Source organism: Protopterus annectens, chromosome 7.part0, assembly GCF_019279795.1.
Source record: "Protopterus annectens isolate FY-2018-M chromosome 7.part0, PAN1.0, whole genome shotgun sequence".
Classification (NCBI taxonomy): domain Eukaryota; kingdom Metazoa; phylum Chordata; order Ceratodontiformes; family Protopteridae; genus Protopterus; species Protopterus annectens.
The window spans coordinates 1,999,072,003-1,999,096,965 of NC_056739.1; the positions used below are offsets into that span (position 1 = coordinate 1,999,072,003).

The 24,963-nt window shown below is 39.1% G+C and overlaps 1 protein-coding gene across 3 annotated transcripts in view; it reads right to left on the reverse strand.

The window, feature by feature from the left end:
• LOC122807296 (collagen alpha-1(VII) chain-like) overlaps positions 1-24,963 on the reverse strand; it is a gene marked incomplete at its 5' end in the record, with an annotated part of 1,562,855 nt that overhangs the window by 638,093 nt on the left and 899,799 nt on the right. For all 3 annotated transcript variants that reach the window (XM_044078425.1, XM_044078422.1, XM_044078423.1), the window contains 2 exon segments: positions 3,584-3,628; positions 15,841-15,876. In XM_044078425.1, the coding sequence (XP_043934360.1) occupies positions 3,584-3,628; positions 15,841-15,876 (81 nt within the window).

Here is a 24,963-nt window from a genome sequence, read left to right on the forward strand (position 1 = left end):
AGATGGTCTGTACAGGGCATCTGTTTGAGGCCGGTAATCCTCTTTGTGAGGTATTTCTGCAGCCTTTCCAGTTGTAGATGTCTTGTGAGGTACACACCAGAAAGGGCGCTGTATTCTATAATGGGTCTAATGAGTGATGAGTAGAGGAGAACAATGACCTCTTTTTTCCTGGATGAGAAACCTTTCGCAATGAGGTGTGCCATGTAGAAGGATTTCCTGACTACTGTGGTGATGTGATTATCAAAGGAGAGACTACTGTCCACCTGTGTCTCAAGGTCTCTTATCACACTTTCAGTGTTAAGTAGACTACCACCTATGTGGTGGTTCCTGGGTACAGAGTTTTTACCAAAAGGGATGACAATGCACTTTTTGTCATTGAGCTTGAGGCCATGGCTATGACACCAGGCATCTCTCTCAGTGAGGCCCTTTTGTAGGACGTCCACATTGTTAGGAGTTTTGATTATGGCTTCTAGTTCACAGTCATCTGTGAACTTCGTTAGCCAAAGTCCTTCTGTGTTAGCCTGTACTTCAGAGAAGTAGATACCAAACAGGAGAGGACCCAGGACTGAACCCTGTGGTACTTCACTTGTCACTTTTCTGAAGTCAGATTTGGAGTCTGCTACTTTCACAGTGTGGGTTCTGGCAGTGAGCCAGTTGGCAACCCATCTTGTGACTTAGGGATTTATACCTAGTTTAGTGAGTTTATCTATAACTCCAAAGTAGGGGATGGTGTAGAAAGCCTTGGCGAGATGTAGCTAGGCTGTCTGAACCACCTTACCCTCGTCAATGGCTTTGTTGACTGCTTCAAAGAAGTCTATTAGGTTTAGGAGACATGATCTGGCTTTTACAAACTCGAACTGGGCGGGGTCCAGAGTTTGGAGATTACCAATGTCATTGTTTATAAGTTCCATGATGATACGTTCCATAGCCTTGCAGACCAGGCTCATCAGGCTAATGCGGCAGTAGTTCCCGGGGTCTGTGGTGGCTCCCCCTTTATGGAGTGAGATAACCATTGCTGTGTGCCATTCAGTGGGCACAAAGCCTGAGGTGAGGCTATGATTGAACATGGTACTTAGGTGGAGTGCCAGTTTTTTCTGTAGTTTGTGTAGAACACAGCCTGGGATGTTGTCAGGTCCCATGGATGCTGTGTTCTTGGCTTTGGAGAGTGTGGTTTTTACCTGTGCAGCCGTGATTACAGGAACTTTGCATTCTTCTGGTACAGAGATGGGCCCTTTAGGGGTTGAGAGGGGGTAAAGTTAGCACTGAACCTATCTGCCAGTATGTTGGCAATATCAGTTGGTTCTGCATACTTAGTGCCATTGTGCTGTAACTCAGAGCAGACCTGAGTGTTGCCATTGAGATTCTTGACATAGCTATAGAATGCTTTGTGGTTGTCTTTAGAATCAGTGGTGATTTTGTTTTCATAACTAGCTTTGGAGGATTTTATGAGGGATCTCAGCTACTTACTGAGGCTGACCAGGGAGTTCCTGCAATCATGGGATTTTACTCTTTTTTGCAAAAGTTTCTTTCTTCTGTTGTAGAGCCTGTTTATGGCAGGGGACCACCAGATTGGCTTCCTTTTTTTGGAGGATAGCATCTTGGTTCAGTTAGGGATTGCATGATCCATGCACTCGTGTAAGTGCTTATAAAGTGCATTTGTGTAGGATTCAGCAGTCGTACCTCCATTGTCCATCTGCATGGGTGTCGTGAAGTTTGCCACTTCTGTCTTAAGAAGCGTGAAGTTGGCTTTGGAGAAATTTTTTACGGTGGTTTCCCTAATGGGGGGTGGGGGCGGGATGTGGATGTCTAGGGTGATTAGCTTGTGGTCAGATCTGAACAATTAGGAATTGACCTCTGGTGTGGAATACTGGTTGCCCATGTTGGTAATGACCAGGTCTAGGATATTGCTGCCCCTGGTGGGGATGTGGATAAGTTGATCCAAGGCGTTGGAATTTATGAATTCCAGAAAACGTTGAGCAAAAGAGTTGGTACATGAGTAGTTTTCCCATTTAATGGTGGGGTAGTTGAAATTGCCCCATTATTAAGGTGTTAGGTTGTACCCTAATATTTTCCAGTGTATCAAGATATGAAGAATGGGAATCCTGGGGCATGGTGGGGGATTTGTAGCAAGCTACAGTTTGGACTGCGGTCTTGCCCAGAGTTAGTTGCACTTGGATAATCTCGGATGCATTATGCTGAGCAACTAGCTTGGAGGTGTGGATATCCTTAATGAATATGGACACGCCTCCACCCTTAGGGTTTCGGCCCAGGTTAGATGGCCAAAAGGTGTGGTATGAATGATAGCCTGGTAATGCAGGGGTGCTTTCTGGAGTCTTGAACCAGATCTCTGTCACTACACAGATGTTGATGTTCTCCATTTTAAGGAGTGCCTTGAGTGAGTGCATTTTGAGGTTTAGACTTCTAGCACTGAGTAGCATTACCCTCAGATTTTGCTTGCTTGTACCTGTTACGGTGGTGAATTTGTCATTTGAACCTTGCTAAAAAAGGCTCTTTGGGGTGACAAGAGCCTTAGCCAGTATCCGGAATCCCAAGGGCGACAGGTGCAGGTCATCTCTGACAAAGCATGGTGGTCTGTCGATCATGTCATCCCAGGCAGACAGATACTGGATCCACTTAGGATGACACCAGAAGCTTAGCCAATTGTTGAAGTCAGTCATTTTGTCTTTGTACTGTGGTATCATTCTGGGTGATGGCAGGATGCTACTCAGGGCTAGGGTCATACCTGCCTGGGCTACAAGATCGGACAGCTCCTCTATGTCTCTTTTCATGTAGTCCAGGGAGGTACATCTTAGGTCGTTCACATCAACATGGACAATGACAGAGTCATATTTGTACATGTTGTGGAGTGACCTGCATGCATTTAAATGGTCTGATGAAGCGGTATTGTACTACCGTGAAAGCGGTTACAATTGAAATAAAATTTTCGTGCCCAAAGGATATGACAGTGCATTTTTTGGCATTTATTTTCAGACCATGATTTTGACACTAGTTATTTATTTAGACAACCCTTGCTGTAGGATGGCTAAGTCTTCTGGGAATTCAATAGCTGCTCCTAGTTTGGAGTTATCTACAAACTTAGTCAACCAGAGCCCTTTGGTATTTGCTTATACTTCAGAAAAGTAGATGCCGTACAGGAGAGATCCAAACACTAAACCCTGGGGGACTCCACTGGTGACTGGTCTCTTTGTGGAGGTAACTTACCCTATTTTGATTATCTGTTCCCTATCTGTGAGCCAGATGGCAATCCAGCAGGTGGTATAGGGGGGTTATTTCCAGTTTATTTAGCTTTTCTACTATTCCTGAGTGGGGAATTGTGTCAAACACTGTTAAATAATAATAATAATAAATCCTGTATTAATTTTTAAATCAATCTCAAAAACTCATGAGAATGAAACGTATTCCTTACTATAATACTACCAAAGTGCACCTGACTGCTTTTGCCAGGATGAATACATCTTTGAAATTTGCTACATTATATTTCCTTGTTCAGCTCATTGGGACTGCTACCTACAGCAGGTCCACTAGAGCTGATGCATTTTGAGGACACAGTTCATACAGTTACCTTGATTCCAACAGGTCCCTGGGGGCCAGGTAGGCCAGTTGAACCCTTTAAAAGAAATAAAAAAGGAAATATTGTTAATTATTGGAAATAAAACAGCAATGACAAATGAAAGACCGCTACAGACAACAATTTCTAAACATTAAATATTTAACGGACAGCTATTTTTACAAGGGATAATTCAGACTGTAAAATAACAGCGTACATAGTGATTAAACTAATGATATTCCATCCCATTAAGCAGCAAGCAGCAGAAATAATAACCACTCTTAGTGTCCATTTCCTAGTTCTGTAAAAAGCACAGTTGAAATTAGTAATAATAATGGTTGCATGATATCTGAAAGTTAATCTGCACATCCCTAGCCTTGGGAATGCAACTTGTGGATGCAACTCCAATTATTTGACTGCCCTGCACATTGAATGTCATTATTGCTTTTCTGCTGTTCAATGTCTAATTTTAAAATTATAAATATGACAGATGATGACTACTTCTAAACTGCTATACCTGGTTTTATTTTCAGCTTTTATGATTACACACAGAGCCAAAGTTAGCAATTCTAGTGTCATGTGACATTCTCCCATCTACAGAAAAAAAAAATTGCTGCATCTCATTTATATCACACACAGAGTACTAAATTGCTTCAATCCTGACTGGAAATTTTCAGTTCTGAATGCCAGTAATGTACTTAAGACTGATGAACATGAGCTAATTGTGTCCCCAAACACCTTGCACCCTGAGACATGGCCCCCTTCCTCCCTTCCCTAGCTATGTCTCTGATTATACCCAAACAACAAAAGCCACTTCATAGACATTGCTATATTATACTGACTGATGATTATACCTACAGGCATTAGGAAATGTGCTTGATATTCGACTGTGTGATGATTTGAGGTATTACCAACCATTCCAGGAGAAGTAGTACAGTGGATGTGTAACATATGCCAGCATAAGCTAGCTGGAGTTTTGTAAAGAATTTTATGTAATTTGTGTATCAAACTTTGTACAGATGCTTGTGTTTAAAAATGTATCAACAGTGTTCCCTGCTGTAAAGAAAAGAAATGCACATGTATTATTGTAACTGAATTAAATGTACATGTTTTAACAGAGGATACTGGAAGAGATTAGGTTAATCACAATCCAGCTGCAGCAAACTTTGAAAAAAAAATAGCTGAAATTAAATTATGCCATAAAGATTGTATCTTACAGTTCTGATTGCTGCAAGAGACAAAAATGTATGCGAGAAGCCTGGCTTATTATCTCTGTAGGAGGAATAGAAGTGTTTATGACTTCCAGGAACAGCAGCAGATCTGTGAAAAGCTCTATCTGTGTGTATGGTAATATTTAGGTGCTAAATCCTGACAGCTTCTAGAAATGGGGGTTGCATGGGAACCAGAAGTCAGATGACCAGATGTTATGTCAATGTAATCAACTCTCAGATAATACTTAGATCTAATATTGAGAAGTCTCTCAGTCAGACTGAGCACTCTGTTTTTGAAACCTGACCAAGAAGGAAGACCGCTCACCTACTTCATCTTGCCTTGCGCTACTAAGTGACCAAGGACTAGTACTCTTTAGATTAGTCATGAAATTATAGAATAGTTAAGTATTGTATTTCTGTAACTGTGTGAATCTTTTCAGCTATGTTATTGTGGTAATATTTCCTGTGATTGAAATTCTGTGTTTACTGTAAATAGATATTTTGTATTTTCATGTTCATTTATTATTTATTATTAAATACATTTAAACTTTCGATTGTGGCTGGTCTTTTTTAGAAAATATTTAAGTTTTGAGAGTATTTACATATATTTACTTGGTAATAACTCTGGCCACTCTGGAAAGCCTTGCTGTTTGGTCAACATTACCATTTGTATTAATATTAGTTCTACTCAGTATAATTGGATACCTTTGCAAGAGGCTTAGGTAGCTGGCTTTGTAGTGCCTGATGGCAGTGTAGTCTGGGCAGCAGGGGGCACAGTGGGCAAATCTGTGCTAGCCTTTCTGTTAGAAAAATATGTATTAACATATGTGTGTAATGCTTATTTTAAATAAGGGAAGATTAACATGTTTTTATTCTATATGCAGCATTAGTTATATTTGAAACTGAAAACATGCTTTTCTAAAATTGTGCTTTCTGACACTGCAAGATGCACTCTGACCTAGTTTGTTAGCACAGCAAAATACATGTTTATGCTTTGGAAATGTACTGGAAAGCAGGTGATTTTCTGCTAGGTCAGGAAATTAAATGGAGAATAATAATAATTTCTGTAGATCCATTCATTATGAACAATAAGCTCTGTTCATGCTAATGAAAAAGTGCACAAGCTGCAAGAAAGTTAGATACTATAAACAATGAACTGCTTCAGAAATCTGTACGTGCATTGTGCTTGAATTAGCCATAGTACCTAGACTTGTAACATCACATAGCAAGAAAGTTATAATTGACCGGTGGTCGTCAAGGCCATCCTGTTTACTGAAAAATCTTTTTTAAACTTTGAAGAGTCAGCTAGAAATGTGAGAAACATCTGTAAAGTAACAGAATTGTGAACTGGTGGTCTGCTACGTCAGCCGTAGTGAGCAATGCCTTGAAAGAAAGGTATAATAATTGTGACACTTCCTGATTTTAGTCAGACAAACTCTGTAACTGCATTTTTTGTCTCCTTGCGCAAGAATAAAGATACCTGAACTGAACCTTATGCTTTTGGTCTTTTGAAGTATTTTCTTTGACATTTTTTTTGGTCCTTCGGACTGGAAACCCTCGTTTAGCCTGGGATCAGATGGGCCAGGTGGCATGAAACTGCACAGGGAAGATACCACATCGGATCTTCTTCATTGAAAGACCTCCGACTGAATTGTCATGCAAAAGAGGCCAGCCACTTTTCTGATCTACAACTGAAGGCGGGTTTTGTTTGAACAGTGAGTGACCAATCGCTGAGGCTCAGGTAGGGTGAATCTACTTTTTTCTGTTTTAGATCAGGGACTTGATTGTATTTGTTCTGTGAGAATTTTGTTAAAATTTAGGGACAGAAATATTGCTATCTTGTCATAGATCAGGGAAACAGAATAAGTAGGCAGGTAGTCTGAAGAGACTGTAAACACTTGGTGGTACCACATTAAAAATAAAAGGGTTACATAACATTTAAAAGGTTAGAACAAAATGGGTAATACGTGCACAAAAACGAAAAGACCCCAAAGCCCACCGTTAACCGAAGACGCAAAATATATGCAATCACAATGCGCCGACAACGTTAGATATTATACTAAATGGGTTAATAAATATGAATTTGATGGGAAACTAGAAAGATCCCCGCTTATCAAACTTATTAGACAGTTAAAAACCGATTCTAAAGGTCGGGTAAAAAACAGTGTAAATTAGGAGTTCCTCAGGCACACAGGTGGATTGAGGAAGCAAACCGACCGAAGAGAACAAAAGAATAAAAATTCAAAAGCAATGTTTCTAGACAAAGAGGATAATAACTTAGTTATAGCATCGGCCCCTCTGGTTCCGGTTTCCTTACCGGAATATGAAGCAAAAGAACAAACTGGCCCACCTCCACGATATCCAGTTATTCCTATAAAACCACTACCGTTTGTTAGAGATCCTATCGAGACTAGGTCTCAAACATGTAATTTAAAAGGGGATATTGAATTATATCAAATGAATGGAAATTCACGGGTTATGAGTGAAGAAGAGATATGCCTACTCATAGAAGTACCAAATCCTCAGGCAGGACAAGAAGGGCAGGACCCAACTCTCTTAGTATACAGACCCTGGACACCGGAAGACATCTGGAAAGCCACAGAGGGAATTCCCCATCCAAAAGTTAATTTTAGAACGTTCTTAGAAGACTTACAGGGCATGAGATTAAGTTATCACTTAAACGGAGAGGAAGTAGAAAAAGTAGTCAGACAAATAGTAGGTCCAGATTGGCACATGATCAGTGGCAACTGGAATCCCCATGACACTGCACTTAGGCCCCTCCCACATAGCAGCACAGAACTAGATAACAGAGTGAAAGGTCTGACAGACCGAATTTCTGAGAAATGGAAGCCTAGGGCATACTGGACTTGCATTAATCAATGCATCCAACAAGAAAGTGAAACTGTTGATAGATATTTTGCCAGATTATTAGAATGTTTTAACAATCACTGTGAAATGCAGGTGCCTGAAGACCAGACACAAGATTCCCCATATGAGCAGCAGTTAAAGAATGCATTTTTGAAAGGCTGTATTGCACCCATAAGTAGTTTCATTACTAAACATATGGTAGACCATCGTACAAGCAGATTAGAATCACTGCTTGAATATGCTAGACATGCCAAAAGGCATTTTAATAACAAAAAGAAAAAGAAAGCCCAAGAATTTGCTGTGGAAGATGGAGAAGTTTATTTAGTACAGTCTGGACAAAAGGGCAAAAAGAATGCCCAGAGAAACAAACAATCTGATCAGCGATCAGAGGACTTTGAAGGGAGAAAGAAAAGAGGTGAGTGCTTCAAATGCAGGAAAAAGGGACACTTGGCAAGGGATTGCAAGAAAAATAAGAAGGCAGCAGTGGAAGACAAAAACGATGAAGGTGAGGACTGACTATATGAAAGTCAGGAATCACTAGATAGGAATAATAGAGAAAGGACAAATGAGAATGTGATAGAAGGAGCAGAGAATGCGATAATAGAGGAAGTGCAGAAAGCTACCGATAGTAAAGAAAACGAAATATTAGACCTAGCCTTACTGAGCTTAGAGCTCTATCTAGCTGACACAAAACCATAAGTGACACTCCTGGTAGAAGGGAGGGAAGTCAAATTTTTGTGCGATTCAGGGGCATCACAAACCCTGGTACACCCCTCCAAACTACCAGAAAATTCAGAATCACATGACTTTATACTAGTAAAAGCAGCTAATGGACAGCTGTATCGGGAGCCTCTCTCCCATAACATTACAATAACAGATCCTGTTTCAGGATTAACCCAGAAAAGCAAAATTGTTGTTTCTGCAAAATGCCCATTGAACCTTTTGGGCAGAGATCTTATGCAACTATTAGGCATAGCACTAGTTCCAACCATGCAGGGTATGGAAGCACAGCGACAAACTAATACTTTTGCAGTACAAACGGAAGGTGAGACATTTTACTGGTACAGCCAGGACTTAGTTACGACTGGCCCTGGAGCAGTAACTGAAGAGTTAATGAATGTAGCTATCAGTAAGTTCCCCTCCCTTTGTATTGACATACAACACCTGTTGCACTGTACTCTGTATTATTGTAATACACCAGGACCTGACAAAGAATATGAACAAGAATTGTTTAGAAATCATGCAAACAGATTAGTACTGTGTAATTTGTACTGGGACATGAAAGGGAACAGTGTAGTTAGCAGTTCATTACCCCAGGAGTTCTTTCCACTTTACAAATCGAATCTAATACCGCATGTTAGTTTAACTAAAGAGGAAGATTTGAAATGGGTAAACCTAGGAGAAAAAAAATCACAAAATGGGAAAAACAGACAGAATCAGAACTGTCAGAACAGGGAATACAAAGACAGAAACTGAACTGGATAACACAAACACATCCAGCTGTACACTTGCAGTCCAGCAAAGACAGCTGAGAAGCCCTCTTATTAGAAGAGGAAGAAAAAGCTTTGTTAGACATACCAGAAACTCTCTGGTCAACAGGAAAGTCAGACGTAGGACTTATTCGCACAGCAGGACCAGTTACTATCACACCAGAGTCAGCATTTAGACCACAAAAGAGGCAGAGGCAGGTATTAAACCAATCATAGCAGCTTTACTTAAGAAGGGAATACTGGTGGAATCTTCTGATTCGCCATGTAATACACCCTTATTCCCAGTTAAAAAAGCAAACGGAGAATGGCGTATGGTCCAAGATTTACAAGCTGTAAATGACGCAGTAATACCAAGAGCACCTACGGTGCCAGATCCACATACCTTGTTGAATGATTTAAAACCTCAACAGAAGTATTTTTCTGTGGTAGATATCAGCAACGCGTTCTTTTCGATACCGATACACCCTGACAGCCAGTATTGGTTTGCATTTACATTTCAGGGGAAGCGGTATACATATACGCGACTACCACAGGGCTATAGTGAAAGCCCAACGATATTCTCACAAGAGATGGCAAGTAATTTAGCAGGATTTATCCCACCGAGAGGTAGTCAAATTTTACTTTATGTTGATGACATCCTGCTGGTCGCCCCTACCCAGCGAGATTGTAAGGAAGATACTATAGCACTATTAAAATTCCTAGCAGTTGAAGGACACAAAGGAAGCAAAAATAAATTGCAGCTTTGGAGAAAACAAGTGAAATACCTTGGATATGTAATATCCAAAGATGGCAGAACATTAGATGAGGACAGAAAAGTAGCGATCTTACAAGCGCCTAAACCCACAACCAAGAAGGAAATGATGTCCTTTCTGGGTACGACTAATTTTTGTCGAAGCTGGATCCCAAACTATGCTTTGGAATCTGCACCTTTAACCGACCTGATTTTTAAGAAACCTATGGCAGCACAAGATTTAATACAGTGGACACCAGAAGGAGAATTAACTTTCTGCAAACTGAAACAATTGATAGCATCATCATTAGTTTTAGGATTACCAAATTATCACAAACATTTTTTCCAAACTGTAGATTGCAAGCAAGGTTATATGACATCAGTATTGACTCAACAGCATGGGGACAAACAACACCCCATTGCTTATTATTCATCACAACTGGACCCAGTGGCGCGGTCTCTACCCCACTGTGTACAAGCAATAGTTGCAGCTGCAATGGCAGTGCAGGCTTCAGCCTCAGTAGTGTTATTCCACCCTCTCACATTGAGAGTGCCTCATGCAGTCGCAATCATTTTACTGCAAGAAAAAGTAGCATATCTTTCCCCTGCTAGGCATCTTTCTTGTATGACTATATTGCTGAGCCAACCTCACATGACAATTGAACAATGTACTACTTTGAATTCGTCTACCTTGCCCCCAACTCCTGTGGATGGCACACCCCATAACTGCCTGCAGGTAATTGAGCAAAAGACACTGCCTAGAAAAGACCTCACGGATGTTCCCTTGGATGATGCCGAGGTGACATATTACGTGGATGGCTCATGCAAAAGAAGTCCTACAGGACAGAACCTAACAGGTTATGCAGTAGTTTCAGATACTGAGATTGTAGAAGGGAAACCTCTACCACATAGCTTATCTGCACAAGCAGCAGAGTTGATTGCCTTGACACGGGTATGTACCTTAGCAAAGGGTAAAAGCATAAACATTTTTACAGACAGCCAGTATGCTTTTTCTACTGTACATGTTTTTGCACAACAGTGGAAGAATCGAGGAATGGTGACATCTACTGGCAAACCGATTAACCATGCACAGTTTATTTTAGATTTGTTAGATTCTATTCAGTTGCCTCAGAAAGTAGCTATTTGTAAATGCATAGCTCATACAAAACAACAAGATAGGATTTCAAAAGGCAATGCGAGAGCTGACACAGCTGCAAAGCAAGCAGCCTCAGAAGCATTTCTTTTGAACGAGGAACTACAACCTTTTGAGATTTTAGACTTAGAAATGTTGAAAACAATGCAGACACTTACTACAGAAGCTGAAAAACAAAAATGGAAAAAACGAGGAGCAATTCTCAAGGAAGGGCTGTACTTCTCCAAAGAGGGAAAACCGATATTACCGTCTAATTTACTTAGATATGCAGCTTTGTTGAGCCATGGGCAGAGCCATGTCTCAACAGGGAGGATGGTACAGTTAGTGAATAGGGTATTTGCTACGTACAGGTTTACAAACTACACTAAAAAATTTTGCCTGTCATGTCACACTTGTAATAAACATCATGCACAAGGGGCGTTAAAGCCCAAGCAAGGGAGTTTCCCTACACCACCGTATCCGTTTCATACTATCTGTATGGATTTCATAGAATTGAGCAAATGTGAAAATAAAAAGTACTGCCTTGTCATTGTGGATATGTTCTCCAAATGGGTGGAGGCCTTTCCAACTAGTAAACCAGATGCAGCCACTGTTGCAAAGACCCTAGTTAAAGAAATTATTCCTAGATTTGGCATACCGGAAAGGATCTACAGTGACAATGGTACACATTTCGTTAACCAAACTATGCAACAGTTGAGCCGGTATTTTGAGATTTCTTTAAAACATCACTGTGCATATCACCCTCAATCTGCAGGGTTAGTAGAGAGGCACAATGGAGTTTTAAAGAATAAGCTTAAAAAACTCATAGCTGATACACAGAAGAAGTGGGTGTACTGTTTGCCCCTGGCACTGTTGAGCATGAGAACTGTTCCGAATGCAAAAGGATTGACACCTTTCGAAAAGATTTTCGGAAGAGCTTAATATATACCTCAGTGGAAACCTCTCATGCCTGCAGACCAGGAAGCAGATTGGACACTTGCAGAGTATATGAGGAGTATGCTGAATAACAAACATCTTTTACAGTTTAATTCTGTTTCAGATAAAGACCAAACCAAGCCATCTGAAGTAGCAGTAGCCCCAGGCACTTGGGTCTGGGTGAAGACAATCAAAAAGAAGAATTGGACGACACCAAAGTGGGAAGGTCCGTATCAAGTACTGCTGAGCACGCCCACAGCAGTCAAGATTGCAGAACGTTCATCTTGAATTCATTTGACACACTGTAAACTAGTCAAAAACTTTGAACTTGATAAAACTCTTGCTAACACACAGCAGCAGTAGAATGACAAGACCCAGTGATAATAGAAATGCTGAACGACTTCAGCAGTGTTGCATAATCATCTTAATAACTGCATTAGTGACAATGTTCTTTTTGCTGTGGCTTTTGCTGTGGCCTTTCTTTTCTTCAGCCACACCAGCTAGACTGAACAAACGTGATTCAACACTCATAGACTGGCATCCGAACTTTAACACTTACCAAGCAATCAAATATGTGTATGCTGAGACTTTTAATATTTCAAATTGTTGGATTTGCACAGCTATACCAGCAGGATACAGGGAATTATTGATGGCTGCTGTCCCCCTAGGGGTCAATGAGACCTGGGAAAACTTGATTTTTGAGACTACACCTGTAAAATCTAGAGACAAAATTGCATTATTCCTACCTGTTACACAAACAGGAATTGTATGTTTTTTTAAGAATGACACGATTCAAGTAGGTTGGAGCAAATGTAATGTAACGGTTTCTTATAAATGTTATATTAAACCTAAAAATGCTAAAAATGCAGAAACAATTTGTGATGCAGATTATGACTCATACTTTGAGTCCTTGCATAAAACTGTCAGTGATATACAACATAATCCTGTTATTTTAAAGCAACTGTCTATTATAGATAAGAAAATGTTTCATGCAGGGAAGGTGAATATCAATACTAAGGTAGAAAACTGTTATTTCATATGTGGGGAAAAAGGCATACAAATGGTTGCCTGAGAATTGGTCCAGCAGTTGTTTTTTGGGTTACCTGGTCCTGGTCATACGACACACTACAGCTTTGCCTCATGGGAGAATTCGAAACATCAGAGACGTCGCAAAAAAACCCTGAAAATCCAATCAAGAAACCTGAGAATCCGATGGGACAGATCGTAGCAGGCTGGAGAAACCATAACTCCGTGAAAGTCAAGAGTAAACTAGCACACATGGACTTGAGTGACACTATCATATCCTGGGCTAGCATAGCCCCTGCATATGGTGCAGTTAAATCAATTTGGGAACTGAGAAAGCTATCCAAACTTCTCGAGGTCATGAGCAATGCATCTTTTTCTGCTCTTGAGTTAATGACTGATGAACTGAATGCAATGAGAACTGTGGTGCTTCAAAACCGCATGGCTCTTGACTTCACCCTAGCGGCGAGAGGTGGTACGTGCGCTTTAATCAAAGACGAGTGTTGTTCGTACATTCCCGACAATAAACACGAAATCAACGATCATTTGGAAGTGATTCAGCAAGTGTCAGACATGACCAGGCCAGGCCCGAACCCACTGATGGACTTTTTCCAGAATTTGTTTGGGGGGTGGGGTTCCATCCTAATGAACATCCTGATTGCCATTTGTGTGGGATTACTTTTGTTAGGAGCATGTATTTGCTGTGGTATTCCCTGCATGAAAAAATTAATCAAAGATTTTATAGACATGTCAGTTTCTGAGACTTTGTATCAAAGTACTGAAATTGAAGAACTGTTGAAAAAGGAAACACTTTCATAAGTTTAAACTGAATGACTCTCTTAGCTGCAAATCCTCAAAGGAAGAGGTTAGGAGAAGAAACAAACTGTTTATGCTTTTGAAATGGAATAAAAAGTATTAACAGGGGGGAAATGTTAGAAAAATATCTATTAACATATGTGTTTAATGCTTATTTTAAATAAGGGAAGATTAACATGTTTTTATTCTATATGCAGCATTAGTTATATCTGAAACTGAAAACATGCTTTTCTAAAATTGTGCTTTCTGACACTGCAAGATGCACTCTGACCTAGTTTGCTAACACAGCAAAATACATGTTTATGCTTTGGAAATGTACTGGAAAGTAGGTGATTTTCTGCTAGGTCAGGAAATTAAATGGAGAATAATAATAATTTCTGTAGATCCATTCATTATGGACAATAAGCTCTGTTCGTGCTAATGAAAAAGTGCACAAGCTGCAAGAAAGTTAGATACTATAAACAATGAACTGCTTCAGAAATCTGTACTTGCATTGTGCTTGAATTAGCCATAGTGCCTAGACTTGTAACATCACATAGCAAGAAAGTTATAATTGACCGGTGGTCGTCAAGGCCATCCTGTTTACTGAAAAATCTTTTTTAAACTTTGAAGAGTCAGCTAGAAATGTGAGAGACATCTGTAAAATAACAGAAATGTGAACTGGTGGTCTGCTACGTCAGCTGTAGTGGGCAATGCCTTGAAAGAAAGGTATAATAATTGTGACACTTCCTGATTTTAGTCAGACAAACTCTGTATCTGCATTTTTTGTCTCCTTGCGCAAGAATAAAGATACCTGAAGTGAACCTTATGCTTTTGGTCTTTTGAAGTATTTTCTTTGACACTTTCCCAGGTGTGTGTGTGTGTGTGTGTGTGTGTGTGTGTGTGTGTGTGTGTGTGTGTGTGTGTGTGTAATCTCACAGTGTGTGTGTGTTAGCTCCTTGGAGCAGGGACTTGAAGCACTGGTTTCACACAGAGAGTGCTAGAGGTCTTTGCTTGGGCACTCAGCTGAGGACTTAACTCTGTGTCAGTGGAGAGCCTTACTGGGGACCTGGGGAGAAACAGAGACAGAAACCCAGACCCTGGACTGAGTGTGTTCCCTGTGTGCTCCTAAGGGAAACTGTGCTTGATGCAGAGAGATCTGTATCTGTAAATACTGACTATCCATTTGTATTCCAAGTGAACATCCCTCTCCCGTGTCAGTGGTGAGGATTCAGGCTCCTTGATTACTGACCTAAAGTGGTTATGTCACATACCGCACACAAAATATACAGCAGTACAGCAACAATTTTGTCATACATTTCATTCTTGTTTTAGGCTATGCACTAATGCTCTGCCACAACACTGCCTGATATGTGCTAAAAGTAATTATACAACTGAAATCAAATAAACAGCAACATAATGACTGATTACTCTCGTGTAAGGAAACAGATGATGGCATAACAGTAATGTGAAGTTTGTTTTACTCCTGAAATTATTCACATTCATTCTGATGCTATTTACTGCTGGTTCCATTCAAGTCCAGTCTGATTACAAACTGAGACTGCAGTACCAAGTAGGGAAATAATGGCATTAAAAGCACCAATGCAGAAGCTTTTGTGGTGCATTTTGAATAAATAAATAACATGAAGATGTTAATTTTCCAGACATAAACCCTTTCAAGTTAGATTTCCATTTCCAGTTTTTTTTTTTTCATTTATAGGGTGAGTGGGCACACTCTGTATTTTACCCACATGCACTGTTTTCCATATTGCTAATAGACAGCAGCTAAGTATGTAGTGGGTGTAGAAAACTGGCATGATGTAGCTGCTGCATATTAATAGACATCTGATGGAGAACAAGCCACCATGAATGATATGTATACTAACTTACATTGGAACTTAGAAATCACTCTCACAAATATCATAAATTCTTAATGCTCTTCTACATGAATGCATTAAATGAAAACTTGCTTCAGCAGCAAAAAAAAAAAAAAAAAAAAAAAAAAAAAGCTAGCAATGTGCCATTTGCAGCACTCATTCCGTTGTCACAGAGGAACTGCAGACAATAAATGAAAAAAAAAAACTTACTGGTGGGCCTGGTGGGCCTCGTTCTCCTTGGTTACCCTGCAAAAAAACATATTTATTACACAATTTGAAAGGCAAGGAAAGGCAAGTCACTACAAAAAAAAAAAAACATTTATTGGACACAGATACAGGAGGGGTAAAGACTGCAATAACAGAACAATGAAGTTCTCATTAAAATGAATATCATCAAGCCTTCAAAGCTAAGCTAAGAGTTTTATTAATCAACACTTGGCTATGTCAATGCTCCAACCCCCCCCCCCTTAGCTAAATCTCAAATTCAAACAATACCAGTAAAGTCCTTCTTTAACTTACTATAGACACAATTTAAACTTAAACTAAACTAATATAAAACTAACTAAACTAAAGTACTCTGCTGTTTTAACAGGTTGCCTAGTCTGTAAAAGTTAATATATCCTAAATAGTGCTAAGTATGTGATAATAAATTTGGCCAAATAGCTATCAAAGTATCATATCACCCTATCACCATATTCTAAAGTTTTTGTTTTTTTTTTTTGCCATATTTTCCTATTTCAATTAAGTCTAAATTTTGCTTTTGTGTAACAGCTTAGTGTTGGTTTACTATCACAATTTATTATCACAATTGTATATATGGTTTATGTATTCCCACAACTGCAAACACTGTGAATGCATTGTACTTGTATTCAACTTGATATGCTATTATGTTTATGTAACTGCTACTTCAAAAAGATGCATATGTTCTGAAGAGTTACACATTTTAGAGATTTTTCTCCTAGGGGGTCTTCCATGGCCCAGTTGGACTTTCCCAGTAAACAAATACAAAAAATAATAATAATAATTACAGTACTTTCTATTTTGTGAAGTTTACCTAGCTTATATCCCAGTCCCTCATTGTTTAGACAATGTGTTGGTCAGAGGGCAGTGACCCTCTGTACTGAAGATGATGGTACTCATTTGCACATATGGTATAAAGGATATCAGAAACATCCTTCCCAGCATGATAAAATAGAGATCCTCTTCACAAAGGCTCCACAGGTTTCTTGTTGCAGAAAGCAAACCAGAGACTGTTTCTGAAGCATATTCTGCATAACCTAGCTAAAAACATTGACCTCTTGAAGACCTCATCTGACAAATACATGTCATACATACCTCTAAGAAAAAATTAAATAGACATTCACATTTTACAGAAAATTTCTAGTTTCTAATTGACTACTTAATTTACCTATTTGTATCCAGTAGTCAGGATAACAGGAAAGTAATAGGGTCTGCAATGTATTAAACAGCTGTTTTCTGCATTTTTTGTTTACTATTTAAGGTCTGAATGATCTGCATATGTGGGAAGAGGATGCATGTAAAAATCCTGTTACAACCCCCCCTTTTGCTACTATTTCAAGGTGCTATCTTCCAACTTCTACCAGATAACATTCAAACAGCAGAACAAAGTGCTTCCCTCAGAAATGAAACAACTGGGTCAAAACTGATCTTCCTTTCTTTGCAGCAGACAAGTGACTCAAGTCAAAACCTGAAGACAGAACCTACCCTCAGTGGATGGCAGGGTTAATGCTGTGTTACTCTACACCCCCCCCCCCCGATCCTATTGTTTTTTTCTCACTTATTTGCTTTACGGCTTTATGGATTCTAACGATGAACCACCCACTCCACAAATATTAACTTACTGTTAACATATATTTATCAGATCTGAAAAACAAATAGAAGAGTGCATTCAAAAAGAGTAACAAAAACATTTTAAACATTTTTCATGTGGTTCTGCATATCTGCTTTTGTTTGAAATGTTTCTTCCATGCTCATATTATGGTAGCATCACAGCCAGTCATGGAATAGGCTAGCTGTGGTAACTACCTGAAGGGGGATTTCTAAGTTAAGACCTCAGAGCAGTTTCCTCAGGATATGTCTCATACATGAAGTTTCATCCTTTTCATCAGTGACAAGAGAGTGAACACATGTAAAAGGATGACCAGACAGATGTCTCTTCCTTAGTTTTTCCTCATGAAAGAAGAGAAGATCTAATGTCACAGTACAACAAAGGTTGTTGTGCATAAACAGAAAGAGCAGCCCCATCAAATACTAAGGGAGTGGTGATGGTGGGAGGGCAGAAAGGACAGCACCCATTCTGTGTACAAGAAGCATTCAAAGATCTGCGCAGGCCTTAGGGTAGCTGAAATGTATCTGACATACCTTCTTCAGAGGCACTCATTCAGCACGTCATTCATCCAGTAAAAATGAGTACAAAGTTGTATGTATGAAGGGAAGATGGAGGCACATGCAAGGCAGTGCTCAAAGCTGGGCAGTTTCCCAGAATGCCTGTCTTGATGACCAGTGAAAACCTCTTCATAATGGTATAAAACAGTTTATTTGACACTGATTTCGTATGTATAGCAGTTAAAGTATTTACCAATGGAAAATGGATTGAAATTCTAGAACGTGAGTATTTTCAGGGAAAGTCATAACTGAATCACCACATTTCTTAACATATGTCACCCAGAGAAGAAAATTGTTCTAAGCTGAATGTTAGTGAGATAATCAACAAAGCGGAGGCAATATAAACTGATTTATGGAATCTAATAAGAATTTTTTAAGTCAATATGGAAAGGTCGTTAGTTGCTGCTACTGAAGATGCTGACAAGGAGGTCATGATGTAGTGTGTTAGCCATCAGATGTCAGAGATTCGGTAAAAGGCAGCGCAGATAGATAAAGGACTTGATCAAATGGAGTCACCCTACAGTGGACTGGAAAACAAGGGATGGAAATGTAACTTAAGATCGTAACGTGTTTTGGAAGGTAAAGAAGGAAATGAATTGGGAGGCGATGTTAATATGAAAGAATGAATTCCATTTGTGGATTACATGGGTACTGCATCAGTGAAGTGTCTGACACTGCCACAAATACAGATCAGATATGGAAAGCCAAGTCCAAACTGAATGAATTGTTTTTCTTGTTGTGAGAGTGACAGCACAAGTGTGTGGAAGTTGAGGCAATTGGGTTCTGCAACTGTCAAAATGGTGTTTGTGGAACAGAGTTATTCAGACGTAACTCTAAAAAGCCATTCTCATTTTAAGGAAGTGACTAGGGAGTTTGAGTGAAAAAGACTACAATTTACATTTTTCTTCTACTTTAAAAGTATTTTTGGTTGAGAAAGCCTTGGCATTTGACAATCCTGATAAGGCAATTGTGAATATAAAAGAGCTGCTATATCAAACAGGAATATGTATGAAGTGTTAACATCCTACTTTGGTGTCAGCATCTGATTATTCTGTACATTCTATTGAATATGTCATAGAGATGCACCCTTTTTATATAGATTCTTTTTTCGTCTCATTTCCTATCGTACATTGAACAAGGTAAGACTTTGTGATGTGGCAAGGTTTACCCATGTGGAAGAATGTTATAAAATAAATGGGGAAAAGGGTGACATTTTCAGTGTTCTCAAAACAAAAGCTGATTGGTTTTGAATACTCCGTTTCTGAAAACAGGGTTATAACAACACTTGGTAGAGTTTAACTATATGTGTGTATTATTATTATTATGGCAATATAAGGGAGTTCAAGGAGAGATCTATGTAGCAGAAGAAGAGATTATCTTGAAAGTATGAATCAAAAGGGACTTTTAGTTTTGTGATGATGTTATTTTTATTTTTTGAGTTAGGAGTGATATGTTAATTAAAGGATGAATGAAGGGTGGTTTTATAAATGTACTCAAATAAAACAAAACATTTACTTGTTTTGGTAACTTTACTTTCAATGCAGGCTGCACAAGAATGTGGTTGTATTAAACCAGATACATGCAGAGTTCTGGGAATTAGATGGAAAACTAAAGTGCTGAATTTTAGATGAAAATCTTGTACATTAAAATGAAACTATTTTGATATATAAATCATAAAGCAACCTCATTTTGTGATTAGAACTGCTATTTCATTTGAGGGAGACATGGCAAATGTGCTACTGTAATTATTACTACCACTAATGATGACAATGAGAGGACTGCCTAAAGATGTGTTTTGGGGACAGCCAGAATTAATGTTAAACAGGTCAATAAATGCTTGTAATTAAAAGTAGGGGGTCTATATTTCTTTGCTCACAACAGCATCTATGGAATAAAAAAACTAAGGTCTTAGCCAATGGAAAGCAGTCAAACAAAGAAACAAGTGAAGATTTTATCCAATAAATGTGTAATATTTGGTAATGGGTGCCAAGACAGTTATAAAAGAATATTCACACTCCAAGAGTAAAAGAAAGCCAATCTAGTGGTCCCCTGCCATGAACAAACTCTATAACAGAAGGAGGAAACTGATGTGGAATAAGGTGAAGTCCCAAGACTGGAAAAACTCCTTCATCAAATCCTCTAAAGCTAGCTATGAAAACAAAATTGCAGCAGATAGCAAAGACAAGCACAAGGCCTTCTATAGTTATGTAAAAAATCTCCACGGCAATACCCAGATTGGCTCTGAGCTACTGCACAATGGTACCTCCTATACTGAGCCAACAGATATAGCCAATATACTGGCCGACAAATTCAGTGCCAACTTTACCCCCCAAAGGACCAGTCACAATACCAGTAGATTGCCAGGCAGCCTATATTACTGCTGCACAGGTTAAAACAGCACTGTCCAAGGTCAAGAATGCAGCTTCTATGGGACCTGACAATATCCCTGGCTGTGTTCTACATGAACTACAGAGTGAACTGGCACCTCATATGCGTGCCGCATTAGCATGACAAGTCTGATATGCAAAGCTATGGAACACATCATCATGGACCTAATAAACAAGGATATAGGGAATCTCCAAACTCTGGATCCCACACAGTTTGGTTTTGTGAAGGGTAGATCATGCCTGCTCAACTTGGTCAACTTCTATCAAACCCAGTATCACTAGGTGGGTTGCAAACTGGCTCACAGGTAGAACCCACAGTGTGAAAGTAGCCGACTCCAAGTCAGACTGCCGACCAGTCACGAGTGGAGTCCTACAGTGTTTGGTCCTAGGTCCTAGGTCCTTTCCTGTTTGGTATTTACTTCTCTGAAGTCCTGGCCAACATGAAGGGACTCTGGTTGACAAAGTTCACAGACAATTGCAAGTTGGGAGCTATTATTAACTCCCCAAGTGATGTTGACATCCTACAGAAAGACCTCACTGAGACCAATGACTGGTATCAAAACCATGGCCTTAAGCTCAATGCCAAAAAATGTGTCATCATCCCCTTTGGGAAAAACCCAGTTCCCATGAATTACCACATTGATGGTAGTCCACTGAACACAGAAGCCATTATAAGCTATCTGGGAACACAGGTTGACAGCAACCTCTCTTTTGACCACAACATTGCCACTGTGGTTAGAAAGTCCTTCTATGTGGCACATCTTATTACTAAGGGTTTTGCATCCAGTAATAAAAAGGTCATTGTCTCCCTCTACTCTTCCCTCATTAGGCCTATCATTGAGTACAATGTCCCATTTGGTATGTACCTCACTAAACACCTGCAACAACTGGAGAGGCCGCAGAAGTACCTCACAAAGAGGATCCTAGGCCTTAAATATCTGTCCTATTATAGACAGATTCAAAAACTCCAACTATTCTCAGTCTCATATTGCCTACTTAGAGGGGATCTCTAGTTTACTTACAAAGCCATGTCTCACCCAGCTCTGTTAGAAATGCTACATCTAAAGAAATCCCAATCCCTCCGCACCACATGCTCCAGATACCTCAACCTCATTACCACAATCAACAGAACATGCTGGAGGGACAGGTTCATAACCCAGAGACTGCACATGCTATGGAACAGACTTCCCATGCATGTCAAGCAGAGCATCTTACTGGCCCTCTTCAACAGAAATCTTGAAGAGTGGATGGGAAATAGAAAATTCACCCCAGGGATCACTCCAGTGGCTTTACTCGACAGAGGCACTGGGAACTAAGATCGGGTGGCACAATGCCAGGGTAATCCTATGGGCTAGGCTGTAAAGGCTCCAGGGCATTAGCCTAGTACACACCTATGACCCTATGAACCTATATAAATAAGTTTGGAAAAAAGCTTGAGGAAAATGTATCAGTAGATCAAAAGTGAAAGTCAAAATCGTGGTTTAAACTATAACCCTTACTGTCTGAGAGAAAGAACAGGGAGTGGGGGTTATGACCTGTTGTTTATGGACAGCCTCTCAGTGATATCACTGACAAGAAAAGATGGGCTATGAAGAGACTGCAACGGGGTCCATCTACAGGCAAAAAAACACCTATACTGGACATGTGCCCTGCTAAATTTTAGCCCCTAAAAAGACACAACACATTTAGATGATATGGTTAAACATGGCACAGTGCATTTCATCAAGCAAAATAATTTTTTAACAGTATGTACTTTAATGGAATGCTTGTGCATTGTTTTTGCTTTTGAGTGATTAAATGTTAAATCTTGAAAACTAATCTTATCAGTTAAACATGTAACTCAGGTGCTGTTAGCACTTAGAAGGCAAGTAAAGCACTGCAACATTCATATTTTTCAATCCCTTGCTCTCTAAGTATCAAAATGTACCAGCATTCTTCAGACTCATTTTATTCCAGTGCCTTTAAAATCAGTTATTTGCACACCCCCATTTCAAAACCCTAAATGGCACAGTGATATGCTCTATTATTATTGTAAAAATGATGCTCAGACTAGTATTGACATAGACTATTACTCTAGTATAAAAAAGGTATGTTTTCATTAACAGTAGGTTTTATGAACATAGCAGCATGTTCAAAATGATACCCATTTCAGGAGTTACTGATGGAAAATAACTGATTGTTAAGGAGTAAGGCCGCCTAAAGTGAAGCATGAATAATGGCATTGTGAGCAGAACTTATTTTGGAGGAATGTTTCTACTTTCAGGCCTGATTTAGGATGTACCTATTTTTGGATGCATGTCTCTTTTTTTCAGGCTTGATTTATCCTACACACAATTTTCTGAGTTTTCTTTAACAAATGTGATTTTTGAAGCTGCTAGTATATAGAAAACCACACTACATTACCAACAGACCTTCAACTTCCTTTTCCTAAGGCAAAAATAAATGACCTTGTATAGTAGAATTTTGCAATAGAGCTCATTAAAGTTTGGACATTTTACACAATCTCTTTGATAATGTGTTTATATTTTTCCATCATTTTGGTTACTCTGTTTTTAACATGTTTTAATATGTAGTGTGCTATATTCCTATTAGAGGTGGGAAGAGTTGTTTTCTATTTTATATCCAGATTTTATGGTAATTAAATGACAAGATTTTTAGCTGGATATTCCTATTTTCCAAGGCCCTTTGTTGCTACTTTTAATGTCTGCAAGTTGAGAAGTATGGTTGTGGGAGAGCATAAAACTGATTTTAAAGACAAAAGAAACTGAAACAAATGAAATTTGTAAAAAAAAAAACATAATAGGGGATGCAAGGATAACAAAAAATAATTCTGCACTGCACTCTTTCCCATCAAATACACACAAGATTAAACAAAACAGCAGAACATTAATGCTAGTGATTACAGCTCTAGTGAGACGAATATGAACCTGGATCATCTATAGCCAGTTACACAAACAGCTATTCTGTGATCCAAACAATGCACATATCTGCTGGTGGAGCATGAAATTACTTCTACGCTACTCCCTGCATTTAATATTGTTGTGTCTGTGGTTTAGTACAAACTGGAATTCATGAAACAACACGTCCAGATTATTGTATGTGGGTATTCCTGCATATGCATGTCCAGCATACAACCAAACAGGCTTTTTGGATGAAATGTCTCATTACATACACACACTGGAAATGGGTGCAGAAAGTGTAATTTAAAGAAAATTGTTGAATTTTTAGGAAAAGATATGATGACGTTTTGTGCGAGGCAAGGTTTACATGCTTGCTTCATTTGTTCCTGTCTACACTTATATACTAGTACAACAATGCTTTGAATGAGTTGTACTGTCCTCTTCACTTTAAAAAAGGCATCACAGGACACACCATCTCTCTAGCTGACAAATACTTCAATTCAAGAGCCTGACATTTGTAATCATCCATGCAGTCAGACTCTGTCATATCTGCTTGTCTACCCTTTCTTCTCTACAAGTATCTTTAATCAGCACTTTTGCTCCCATCTGACACCATTCCAGTTCTTCTCTAGCCGTATCTATTCTTCAGTCTTTGCTCACTAATAATCTCTATTCAGAAAGTCCCTGCAGTCACCTTAATTACTTTGACTTATTAACTCCTTCCATACTGCCACAGATTAGGATTTCCCTTCTTCTAGTTTTACTGCACTTTCCACTTCTTGATGGCAGGTATCTCCTAACCCATGCTTCCTCCTTTTAATCAAGGCTCTGGTTGGTCTCTTATCCCTGCAATCTCCAATCAGTACCACTCTACACTGCTTACTCTTTCTATACCCTTTTCTTTTGTCTTGCACAAATTACGAATCACTTCAAATGTTTAATTTAAGTTCACTTAATGCTTCTTTCCATTTTGGAATGACCCAACAGGGGAAATTTCACATCTGCTTAGTGTTCTCTTCCATCAAAACAAACTTACTCCCTTGAAGAACTCACAACGACTTCTTGTCTTATTTAATATCATGTACTCTCTCTCTCTCACAAACACACAAACACACACAAAAACAAATATATATATAAATATATAGGTTTACTATCACAAGGATGAAACCCACAGTCCTGAAAAGCATAATCACAGAAACATGATATAGAAGAACAAAATTATGAAGACATCAGTGTTGAACTTTTGGACTTGACCCCCCCCCCCCAGTTCAGGACCCATCTTTGTTTCTGGGTTTACACTGGTAGTGATATCAGTATTCAAGAGTTTTGGACATTGTGGTCTTCAGCATTTTAGCCTTCTACATTATGTTACAGGGGTAATGCATTGCATGACTGTGGGCTTCAACCTTGTGATAGTAAACTATATATATATATATATATATATATATATATATATATATATATAAATTAACTCATACAATTTTCCCTGGATGTTCCTCTTAAGAATTGTTTTCCCCTTGTCATTACCCATGTGCAATCCCCCCCTCATTATCTTTACCTGTACTCTATCTCTATCATTCACCTATCCATCTCTCCTTCTAGTTTAATGCCCCCCCCCTAACTACCCCTACCCATCCTCT